Here is a 12999-nt window from a genome sequence, read left to right as displayed (position 1 = left end):
GAACTTAAGAGCTGGTAACCATTATCCACTGACAATTTTGGCAATTCCTTTAAGAAAAGGGACCAGCAGGTGGTGTGGTGGTTAAGGTGCTGGACATTCCCACATGGCTGACCACAGTTCAAGTTCTGGACCTGGTGGCTTGCCTTCACGCTTTCCCTCTCTCTCTGTGTCTCTCTCTGGTCAAATTTAAATAAAAAAATTTTAAAAAATGTAAAATTAATTTAAAAAATAACTTCCAATCTAATAAGCATTTTTTCCTTACTTGTCCAATGGGATGTAGGAATTCAGAATGGATCCTGCCATTGCTTTGGTGCTGGCATTATCACTAACTGTTCCCAAGCTAACAGTGCCAGATTCTCCACTGAGACTGTAGCGTTCTTTCTGTACATCTGCTTGTACTTCCAACCTTCAAGAGAAGGAAAGCAGAAAAAAAAGCAAATTGCATATAATTAACAACACTATTGTACTATGTATCTTTAACTTGATTTAAGCACCCTAGTAATAGGAAGCTACTTTAGAAATCATTATTTCTCCAGTTTCCTCTTATTTGATTATCCAGATTCTACTGCAGCATTCTCAACGTACCAGCCATCCAAATGGAATGAGAAAAATTAGCTGTCTGCCAAAGTAAGGTAGAAACAGAATAACACAAACAGGACATGAAGAATTTTTAATTGCCAAAGGCCACATACGCTCATCAGAAAGAGAGAAACAGAGAGAGAGAAAACACTTATCAATGGGGCAAGGGTGTGCCTCAATCTCTTCTCCTCCATTTCTCTAACCTGTTAAGATTTTGGACATGCACGCCTGTGCACCTGGTGTGTTTCCCAAGCTGCCAAGGATGGGATTTGAGCTGAGGATGGCCTTGTCGGATCTGACTCCCTTAATCACTAGGTCACAGGAAAGAGACCAAAGAATTTTAACTTCAATAAGTGCCATTATTCTCACTCAAATATGGTACTTTATCAGATTTCAGTGTAAACATCACCACAATATGTTATCAATCTTTTTAAAGAAGAATTATTTAGTCTAATTTTATTCGTTGTCATTATTTTATTTTATTGAAACTGACTAGAGAGAGAGAGAGAGAGAGAGAGAGAGAGAGAGAAGGAAAGTGAGAAAGCAAGCTGCCAGGTCCAGGACTCAAACTGTGGTCAGCCATGTGGGAGTCTGACTGTCCTAACCACCACGCCACCTGATAGCCCTAACCATTTTAAACACAATAGATCAGTGCATTAAGAAAACCTTAAGCATCTGGGGCTAGCACATGGCATGGTGGTTATAGGGCTGGACTACCACATAATGGACCATGGTTCAAGTCCTGGACCTGGCAGCCTGCTTTCTTACTTTCTGTCCCCCCCCCTCTCTCTCTGTCTCCTTCTGGTCAAATTAAAAATAAAAATAATAAATGAAATGAAATAATTCTTTAAAAAAACCTATATCTATAAAAAAGATGGTTCTATAAATAATGTGACTTTTTAAATTAGAAATAATACAAGGGAGGGACCGGCAGTTAGCGTAACGGCTATGGACTCCCATGTAGTCGACTGCAGTTCGAGTACTGGACCTGGTGGCTTAAACTCATGCAGGGTGCGTGTGCGTGCGTGCCCAAGATCTGGAGAGGAGAATGGAGGAGAAGGAACTGCAGTGTGGCCATCCCCACTGGGGGGTGATTTCTCGTTTTCTATTTCTCCGTCTCTGTCTGTCTGGCGAGTGCACATGCCCTATAGCAGAAAAAAAAACTCTCCCCCCCAAAAAATAATAATAATATAAGGGATTTTCTTTCTTTCTTTTTTTTTTTTTTAAATAACTACTTTATTTTAATTACTTTATTTATTTATTTTTAATTTGACCAGAAAGGGACAGAGTAAGAGCGAGAGCAAGAGAGAGAGGAAAAGTGAGAAAGCAAGCTGCTAGGTCCAGGACTCAAACCGTAGTTGGCCATGTGGGAGTCCAGCGCCCTTAACCTGTCAGCCCAATACAAGCACTTTTCAAAAATCTCATGAAAAATGCATACTATTTAAAAAATGCACAGATGGGAACCAGCAGTTAGCGTAATGGCTATGTCACTGGACTCCCATGTAGTCGACCGCGGTTCGCGTCCTAGACCCGGTGGCTTAAAACCCACGCCGGGTGCGTGTGCGTGCGTGCCCAAGATCCCGAGAGGAGAATGCAGGAGAAGGGACTGCAGCGTGGCCATCCCCTCTGGGGCGGGGGTGATTTCTGGCTTTCTATCTCTCTGTCTCTCTCTGTCTGTCTGGCGAGCGCATGCACCCTATAGTGAAAAACCTTTATTTAAAAAAAAAAAAAAAGCACAGATTTCAATTTTTTTTGCACCAAAATAAACTCATACTTTGATTTCATTTTTCCATGAACTTTTTTCCCTCTCAAATATATCACTATAACTTTAAAGTTTCTGTTTAAATGCAAATTACCTAAAAGATAAAACTGAGTGATCATTTAATTCAAGCACTCTCACCTGTATGTGTGTGTATTATATATGTCTGTGTGTGTGTGTGTGTGTGTTTAAACATTGCAGGGAGCCAGATTCCACAAGGCCAACTGTGGTCCAAATCTCAGCCAAGGCACCTTGAAAAATATACTGCACATGTATATATGCGTGCCCAAAATCCTGACAGGAAGGAGAAATGGAAGTAAAAGGATTGTGGTGTGACCATGCCCCCACTGAGGAGTGATGATCCCTCTCTTTTACTCTCTGGCAAAATCATGTACCCTGCAGCAATTTTTTAAAAAATCAAGGTTAATAAACAGAAGTATAGACTAGTGAATCAAAAAGGAAATAAGAAAAGATAAATTCACATTAATTTCTCCTGGTTATCTATGGCAACGAGTAAAAGACTTAGTAAGACTGAGGCTGTTTATATATGTAAGGATCCAGGCAGACTACTGGGACCCAGTGCATGCATTCCTGGATGTGCTGTCTCCCCCTGTTCCCCAGGCTTCAGCCTAAGTCTTATCTACAACCAGCTACTGTTACCTAAGGGGTAAGGTCTAAGTTTAAGCACTGCCTTTAAGTCTGTCCACTGAAGCAGCTTCAGCAATGATAGATAACATAAAATATGACAAGTGTAGTAAAAATGTGGTAGAATGTTATTCTTTAATGTAATTTTTAAATTTAACTTTATTTTATCCATTTATTTATTTACTTTTTAATTTGACCAGAGAGGGACAGAGTAAGAGAGAGAGAGAGAGGGAAAGTGAGAAAGCAAGTCACTTGAACCATGTGGTTGGTCACGTGGGAGTCCAGCTCCTAAACCACCATGTCACCTGCCAGCACCTATTCTTTAATATAGTTTTTACATCATGAGTATATCGTGACAAAAAAATTCAAACACAATTAAAAAAACCCCAAAATTCCTTATTCACTATCTACCACTGTATTTCATTTTTAAACTAACTTCTACTTATTTATTTATTTGTTTGTCTATTTAAAGTTTTTTTTTCCTACAGGGACATGCACTTGCTGGAGAAAAAGAAAGAAGGAAAGTGAGAAATCCCCCACTGGGAGGATGGCCACACTACAGTCTCTCCTCCATTCTCCTCTCAGGACTTGGTGCACCTAGTATGTTTTTCAAGCTGCCAGGTCTGGGATTCAAACTGCAGAATTGGCCATGTGGGATCTAGCACCTTAACCACCATGTCACCTGCTGGCTCAAACATTACTATTTTCAATCCTGATATAGTAGGGTTATATATAATCATTCTTTGTATTCGAAATTATCACCACGTAATTAATATGTTATAGTTAACAGAAATAGAAAACAAACCAAAACATGCTATTGTTTCCTACCTGTTAAAACAGTTCACCATAGCACTTCCTGACAGACTGCCTGTTATACTTGCTCCAGCTAGTGCCATGGTGCTAGCCGTCTCACTCAGGTTGTCTCGAATGGCTCCTATTCGATCCATGTGGCTTCCACTTGCACTCAAACTGCCAGTCAGACCACCAACACTTCCCTCCCCTATGCTAGGGTTGTGCCTTGCTTCTGCTACTGATGTTGTATCTAAATGCAAACGTTGCAAAGAAATTAAACAAGTATGATTAGTAATTTCCCCTTTAAATTCCTATATAATTTCACACAGGACATGTTATAATATAAAATATACAACATACACAGAAATAGGATATGCCTGAAGTCTAAGATCTATAATTATGAGGTAAGATAATGGGAAGTATCTCAGAGAATAAAGCTGGACCAGGGGCTGGACCTTAATTTTAAAAGATCATTAAAATAACTAGAAGACTTAGGAATTGTATAAAGAACCTGACGAAAAATTTAGCTGATTTTGGAGTAAGATTATGTGACAGTTTTCAATAAGGATGTCATTTAAAGAGTTTGTTATTCTCCAGGGCAATAAAAATGGGCCAACAGCTGATTTCTAGATATATTCTAGACGGTTCTAATTGCCTATGAGCTATTAAAAGATCTGATAACACTACATTCCAATCTTATACTACTACTCACATGTTCTGTCTTGAAGGACTCATTTATTTATTCTAATATTTGAGTTCTTATTTATATATCCAAGCTTATGGTCATACACACTTTGAGGGAAAATGAAGCAGAGTGAGGGAGAGTGACAGTGACTAGAAGTCATGTACATGAATGCCAGTGTGCCAATTTATAATGTGTAATGTGTAAGTGTATAACAGGTGTATCCTACGATCAGGGAGGCCTCTTTTTTAAAGTAACACCTGTAGAGAAGTGAAGAAAACAAAGGAATGAGTCATGAAGTTATCTGGGGGAAGAGCATTCCAGGAAGAGGGAGCTACAAGTTTAAGAGCCTAGAAGTGGGAGTATGCTTGATATCCCCCAATCAAGGAAAGGCAGTACAAAATAGGAAGGTGACAAGAGATGAACTCAGAGACACAGAGCAGATCACGTGGGTCCTTACAAGACGGCACAAAAACTTTGGATGTTTTCCCCAATACATTAGAAGCCACTGGGGAAGTTTTAGGTACGAGAAAGACATAAGCTGACTTATGTTTTAGATATGTAGCTATGAACTGTAGAATAGTGAGTGGAAGTCGAGAAGCTGATAGATCAGTTAAAAGGCTGTTACAATAATACAGGAAAGAGAACAGCAGCTTGGGCTACTGGAACAGCAGCAGAGAGGGTAAGTGGTTGGATCATGGTTAGATAGCGACAAAATTTACTGACAGATGAGATATAGGATAGGAAAAAAGGACTGTCAGTGAAAGTTTTCCACTCAAACCAGGAAGAACAGAAAAACTACTTACAAAGGTGGTGATGACTTAGGAATGAACAGGTTTTAGAGCAGAGTATGGTTGTAGACAAGTTAAACTTGAAATTCTTGTTAGATATTCAAATTCAGATTAAAGAGGAGAGTTAGATATACAAGTCTCAAATTCAAAGGAGAGTTCTAGCCTCTATAATATAGAGAGGTCAGTATATGTATTATTTAACAGGGAGTGTAGATAAATAAGAAGTCTGAGAAATGAGCCCTGGGAAACTCAAACATTAGAGACTAGGAGAGGAAAACCAACCAGCACAGATGACTGACAAGGAGTGGCTATGAGATAAGGAAAGAAATGGTTTCCCAGAAGACAAAAGAAGTCTTTCAAGTAGGAGGGCGTGGTATATGCTAATATACTAAGGACCAGTAACTGACTGCTGTATTTGGTAACATGGTGGGGGGGGGCCACTGGTGACTCTGCTTTAGCTTAACAGTAGAGGTGAATTCTGGAGTGGCCGGAACAAAACTGCCTGGCATGACTTCAACAGAGTAGAAGGTAAGAAAGTGGGCATTATCTTTACACATCTGCCTGAATATTTCCCTAAGATATCCGAAGATAAATATCTCTAACAAGAATTGCTGCAATATAAAACATGTACTTTTTAAAAGGGATTTATTAATTTATACTCCTATTGGCAGTCTATGAAGTCCTTTCTATTACCCTTTATCTCTGCAAGTTTCTGTTCTAATTCATGTTTCTTTGAATAACACTGAAGATTTATCTTCAGATTCTTTTCCTACTGATTTGTGAAGTAAGTATTGGGCAAAATTTAAGACGAAAAGTTTAGTATTTCTAAGACATTGTACTCCCATTAGCAATTAGATACTCGAAACCAGCCTGCCCTCTTTCATCCCATGTATCTTTTGTTGGCAGTTCATTTCAACTATAATGAACACTCTCAGGTCTAGTAAAAGACGGCAATGAGAATTCTCACATACGCTTCTCTATGATCTCTCCTCACTTGAACTATTCACTAAGCACATTTTTTTCCTTTGCTTAAAGGACTTACCTACAGCTGTGTTAGTTCCACCAACATTTATATCATTTTCATCATCAAATTCAATCCTGACTCCTTTTCCATTGCCTGCGGAGACTCCACAACCTCCACTTCGACAGAGAGAAATTGGAACAACACCATAGACGTAAGCTAACATAATAGGAACACCAATACCTAAAAAGAAATTAAATTTATAATTATAAACCAAAAAATAAATCACAGAAACAAGAGTTCCAGAAATCCTTTTCAGGAAAACTATACAGAAAAAAAGTGCTCTGAAGATCTGGCTGGAATAACTGCCAAAAGTGAATTTAGACAGCTGTTAAAGGACAAATTCAGAGCTTGAAGTCTTTCATGTAACACATACCGCCCTAATAAGTAAATAAAAATAAATAGATGTAACCTTTCTTTTTAAACACCTGACCCCTACACTGTACTAAGAAGTGGAAAAGGGGTACTAGCCAACCCTAAACTAGACTCTTTAGTCTGTAATACTACTAATACAGTTACTGAATGAGAGACTTTCTGTAGGCTCAATTGAAATTATCCTTAAATAAAAACTCTCTTTTTAACAATATAACATTTTTAAAGTTTATTTCTCCCATGAGCAAGAGAGACAGAGACAGCACCCCCAACAGGGTCCCACTGCCACAATCCATCTCCAGACTTCAAGCTAGCTCCAATCATGGGCAAGCATTCTAAGTGGCTGGCATGCTAAGGGAGATCTCCAGTCTCACAGGAAAACTTCCCATATGGAATCATCTCAGAGTGTCATATTTGTTACTCTACCACTGCACCATTCTCTGGCCCTAATACTTTGTTTCAAAAAAAAAAATTCTCCCACAAAACTTAAACTCAATAAAGAGGCCCGGCCAGTGGTGTGGTGGTTAAGGTGACTAGATCCCACACAGCCAATGGCATGGTTCAAGCCCTAGACATAGCAGCTTGAAAAACACCCCAGGTGGGGAACCAGCAGTTGGCGTAGTGGCTATGTCGCTGGACTCCCACGTAGTCGACCGTGGTTCGCGTCCCGCACCCGGTGGCTTAAAACTCATGCCGGGCATGTGTGCGTACATGCCCAAGATCCTGAGAGGAGAATAGAGGAGAAGGTATTACGGCGTGACCATTCCCCCCTGGGGGGTGATTTCTCGCTTTCTGTCTCTATGTCTCTGTCTGTCTGTCTGGCGAGCGCACGCACGTACCCTATAGCGAAAATCTCTCAAAAAAAACCAAACAAACAAACAAAAAAAAACCACCCCAGGTATGGCCATTTCCCCTACGGGCTGCTTTCTCACTTTCCGTTTCTCTCTCTGGTGAGCTCATATGCCCTACAGCAAAAAAATAGAATAAAAATAAAAACATGAATTCCGTAAAGCTTGAGGTAATTAGTATCTTTAAATGTTTTCTTACCTACAGTCACTGCAGCCACTACTGGAGATACAATTACAGACAATGTTACACCACCTGCTATGGCCAAATTCCGTTTGTGTTTTGAAACATCTTTGCCTTCATATCGATTGTGAATCTTGAATTAAAAATAAAAATTGAGGTGAGGGATTGAAGAGAAAATACATTACATATGTAATTTAGATGAAATAGATCCATATTTGCAATAAGTTTAAAGTGATTTCTAATTCAATTTCATAGTTAAGTGTTGTAAGTCAAGGCAAACCTATTACATCCATGCCTCACTTAATCACCTACTTATTGAACAATCTCTTTGACTTTCAGCAGAAAGGTATTGGTATTTGTCTCATTCCCACAGTTGGTTGGTACTGACTACACCAAGCATTTACAGTCATGCAAGACTACATATACCATTTACAAATTTGTACTTTATTGTGCACCCATAGTAGTATTCAAAATAAACAAAACCAAATACATCAAATTTATATTATTGTGTTGTATTGTGTCTTGTCACTTTCTGATGCTTATCTAATGTGTACTTTTTTTTTTTTTTTAGAGGTTTTTGCTATAGGGCATGTGTGCTCGCCAGACAGACAGACAGAAAGCAAGAAATCACCCCCCAAGGAAGGTGGTCATGGCACAATCCCTTCTCCTCCATTCTCCTCTCGGGATCTTGGGCACGCATGCACACACGCCCGGTGTGAATTTTAAGCCACCGGGTCCAGGACGCGAACTGTGGTCAACTACGTGGGAGTCCGACATAGCCATTACGCTAACTGCTGGTTCCCTCTAATGTGTACTTTTCATATGGATAAAATTACATTATTCTAATGTGGTGTCACGTGATATCTATTAAAATATACATGTGGTCCCATGACATACTATAGGACTTCTGCCTTTAAACTCCTGGCTTATTGACCAATTCACTTAATGCTCACCAAAACAGAACTCAGACATTAAGTGAGGAGTGCCTGCATCATTCTTTTTTTTTTTTTGGAGAGGTTTTTGCTATAGGGTGCGTGCGCTCGCCAGACAGACAAAGATAGAGAGACATAGAGATAGAAAGCGAGAAATCACACCCCAGGGGGGATGGTCACGCCGCAATCCTTTCTCCTCCATTCTCCTCCTGGGATCTTGGGTACGCACGCACACGTGCCGGGCGTGAGTTTTAAGCCACCAGGTCCGGGACGCGAACCGTGGTCGACTATGCGGGAGTCCAGCGATATAGCCATTATGCTAACTGCTGGTTCCCGCCTGCATCATTCTTAAACCATATTCTCACAAATAATTTGCTTACAAAAAAGACAGTCATTTAGTAAGTTTTATATTTTATATTTAAAACAGTCTTGAATAAAAAGTCCTTATCTTACTCAATAGTATAAACATACCTTGAGCAAAGAAGATGAAATAAAAATATTATTTTCGGGACTAGCAGTTGGTGTAATGGCTATGTCACTGGACTCCCATGTGGTCGACCATGGTTCGAGTCCCAGACCTGGTAGCTTAAACTCACGCTGGGCACATGTGAGTGCATGCCCAAGATCCCGAGAGGAGAATGGAGGAGAAGGGATTGTGGCGTGGCCATCTCCCCTTGGGGGTGATTTCTTGCTGTCTCTCTGCTTCTCTCTGTCCTTCTGGCGAGTGCATGCACCCTATAGCAAAAACTTCTCCAAAAAAAAATAATAAGTATTTTCAACACGGTTTAAGTTGGATGTTTCGGTAATAGACTACTCCTAAAGAATTTAGCATTTCACTGAGTTCTTTCTAAATAAGATTCTTTAAATGGTAAAAATTGGTTCAAGGGGAGGTTTTCATAATCTTTTTAGAGGCTGACCTTAAAAAGCAGTTCTAATAAACAAATATCTAGTAAACAAGTATCACTATTTGGGATTAATTTTTTCATCAATCCTTTTTATGAAGAAAAATACTACAAAGGACTCCATATCTTGGGTTCTCATTTATAGCTCAGAGTAAGGAGTACAGAGAGAAAAAGTAAACAGTAACAAACCTTGGCTACCAGAGAACAGGAATCAGATCTACTTAGCATCTTTGTACTGTATAGGTGTTAATACAGAGAATCTAACAACACCTTGAACGTGGCTTATAATGTACTATATGAATTTTAGGAAATAGTTCAGTATCTTTATTTTTGTGATTTGCATGGGATTAAACTATAAAGCCCATTTCTCCCCTCTGTTTCAAGCCTCAGAAGTGTACAGGCAGTCTCTACAATAAGTACTTGACTCATAAACAGTATTCTAGATGAGGCTTAATAGAACAACTTATTAAGTAGTTATTTTGAAGGCTGTGAAGTACAATGAGCTTTGTGAGATATATAAAACAATGAAGAGGCTGGGCTGGGGAGGCGGGCGAAGTATGTAAGGGGCAAGGAACATTTTTACTTCCCAGACAGAATGCCATTTGCCAGTATTGAGAATACGATCCCAGGGAATGGGCCCCTGCACTCCCCTACATATTGACAGTTCATGGAGGCAGAGAGGGCAGACCTCCCCACGGTACCTTTCGTTATCCTTTAGTTGAGGCTAATTCCTGTTTCTTTCCCCTCCCCAGTCCTCGGAAACTTAGCACTGAGGCAGAGAAAAGCCAAGGCTACAAAACTAATGGAGCGGACTTACAAAGGCAGGCTGCCAAGAGAAAGGGTGACTTCCAGAAAAGTCTGTACCCTCAAGCACCAATGTTCAGTAACAGTGATCATGTCATCCCATTATTTCTGGTTTAACTTAATTGTTTACTATTAGGGGGTTGTATTTTCTATATTTTGTTATAAATGAAGTCTCAGTTATAAAGTGTATCAACAGGTTTTTTCCTAGGTTGGTTCAGATCTCCAAACTGCACAGAACACTGTTTCAACTGAAAGCTAATTCACTGACTTGCCACCCTTTTGGTACATGTCTGAAAAAAAAAGACACTTGTAACTCACCCAGGACTTGGAACAATGAGGTAAATAATCTCTCCACTATAAATTATTTGTAGGTATGTGCAGTACAACAGTGTCTATTTTCTTTCTACTTCTATTTCTAAGTATCTGAGTAAACAGTCTTAAATGTTTTCAGCAAAATCTTACTTTGGTTAACTACATGAAAAATAATTATAATCGCCTACTATATTTGAGATTTTTAAAAGCTTAGGTATACTTGCTTAAAACTATCTGAAATAAACATTAGGCTTATAAATATCTGTTGTCAGTCCCAAAACTAATTTTTGAAAAACAGCACATATTGGGACCAGCAGTTAGGGTAATGGCTATGTTGCTGGACTCCCACGTAGTCAGCCGTGGTTTGAGTCCCAGACCCAGTGGCTTAAAACTCACAATGGGCGCGTGTGTATGCGTGCCCAAGATCCCGAGAGGAGAGTGGAGGAGAAGGGACTGTGGTGTGGCCATCCCCCCTGGGGGGTGATTTCTTGCTTTCTGTCTCCCTGTCTCTGTCTGGTGAGCGCACGTGCCCTATAGCAAGGTGCGCGCCCGCGCCTAATAGAAAAAACCCACAAAAAAAAAAAAAAAAAAAAAAAAAAAGCAAAGCCCCCCCCAAAAGAAAAAGAAAAGAAAAATAGCACATATTATTTTCTGATTATAATTATATGTTGAATTTTTTTTTTAAAGGTTACTATATGGAAGAGGATCAACCTTATCTTGAGTTAGGAAGAAGTCAGAAACAGGATTAAAGGAAACAAATTAAAGGTAAATAGCTTCTGACTCTACACAAGAATTTTCTAAAAATTAATAACCACTTGGCTCTTTCATTGAGGTGGTGGTTTTCTCATCACTGAAATGCCCCAACAGCTAGACTGAAACTTATCAGGAATTTTATATAAACAATTCATGTTCCTGGGTTTAAATCCCAGCTTTGGTTTCTTTCCATGTAACTGAAGATAAATTACATATACTTTTCTGAACCTCAATACACTTAACACATAAATTAAAGATTATTATACCTAAGTTGCTGCAAGATTAAAATGAGTCACAGTATACAAAACATCTAACAACAGAATGGGCTCAACATCCATTACTTTTTAAAAATTTGCTAACTCTTTATTCTGCTTGGGTACAAGATTGAGGTGAGATAATTTCTAAAGCTACTACTCAGTGTTGAGAATCTATTAATTTAGCAGCATACTTCTTAGCACTTCACAAATGATCTCATTAACCCTTCAAGAAAGATTTGCTTAGCTAATGAAGTATAATTCATCAGCCACAGGCCAGTGATAGTTTTCACAAGACAGTCACTGTACAGTCAAGTAACTGCACAACAGAATACTTACTAATAACAGTAAGACAAGAAGAAACAAAGTTTTGAACTCAAGTGGAAATAATTCAGGAACTGGCTAATTATTTTTTTGCCTGAGTGCACATGTTTTTTCACTAATTAATTTTATTAAAAAGACCTCATAGACCTGACTTTATAGATATTTATGAAAAAAAGTAAAGATCTTTTAATATTTTATAATCAAAATTGGTTTTATTAAACAAATGTGCTGAAGTTGTCAGATTCAGATAATATTAAAGCAAGTCTCCTTTATGTGCATACATACAAGCTTTGCAAACACTGAAAAGTTAATAGCTTAGGGAAAAAGAGTAACTATCTTATACTTAAGAAACCAAAGATAAGCTTTATCTAAGAACAAATAAACCAATACAAAGCAAAAATCATCAGTACTAAAACGGTACACCTGAAGATTTAGAAAAAGATAACAAGTAAATGTTCATTTTACCTTACGGCCCACATACACAGGATTGCCAATAATCATTGCAGGGATGGCAATGCCAGCTATTAAGGCAATTCCTACAGGAGCACCAACAAGTGTTCCCAGTTGCCACAATATTTTCTTCTTTCGGCTCCAGGGTTTCTTCCCCCAAAAAGTACACCCAGATGGACTAATGGGGAAAAAAAATCATAATATAACTGCTGTAAAACATTACAACAAATTACTACCATATACTAAAGTAATGACTATAAAAGAAAACTTTTATACTTGAGAGCCTTTTCTCCTATCTTTAAATTCTAAATTCTTTAAAAGTCAAAGGTAAGAACCATTATATATTATATTAATGGAATCTTGGTAATGGGATTCAGATTAAAATTTTATCCCCAATCCTCTGTTACCCTTGAATCCTTAAGTTAGTTTTTAAAGAGTAAATTAATGCAAAATATGTGTATTTTATCTCTGTTTTAGGTACAATTATCTGATCTATCATAAATTTACTCTGTGGTCTAAATGAGGAAAATTATGAAAAAATCAAATGGAAATATTTACAATCTACGTAATTACAAGGACATTAAATATTAGACTTCCA

At 38.5% G+C, this 12999-nt stretch overlaps 1 protein-coding gene across 1 annotated transcript in view; it reads right to left on the bottom strand.

Annotated features, from left to right (window-relative positions):
• Window positions 1-12999, bottom strand: part of RNF19A (ring finger protein 19A, RBR E3 ubiquitin protein ligase) — a 30924-nt gene that overhangs the window by 3035 nt on the left and 14890 nt on the right. The window contains exons 4-8 of the mRNA XM_027776224.1: window positions 12417-12579; window positions 7689-7803; window positions 6291-6452; window positions 3812-4025; window positions 263-406 (exon numbers count right to left, since the gene is read on the bottom strand). Of these exons, the coding sequence (XP_027632025.1) occupies window positions 263-406; window positions 3812-4025; window positions 6291-6452; window positions 7689-7803; window positions 12417-12579 (798 nt within the window). The remainder of the gene's footprint in view (window positions 1-262; window positions 407-3811; window positions 4026-6290; window positions 6453-7688; window positions 7804-12416; window positions 12580-12999) is intronic.

The sequence above is a fragment of the Tupaia chinensis genome, unplaced genomic scaffold (assembly GCF_000334495.1).
Source record: "Tupaia chinensis unplaced genomic scaffold, TupChi_1.0 Scaffold000646_1, whole genome shotgun sequence".
Classification (NCBI taxonomy): domain Eukaryota; kingdom Metazoa; phylum Chordata; class Mammalia; order Scandentia; family Tupaiidae; genus Tupaia; species Tupaia belangeri.
The sequence above is the reverse complement of the archived record's forward strand: the minus strand, read 5'-3'. Positions and strand labels throughout refer to the sequence as shown.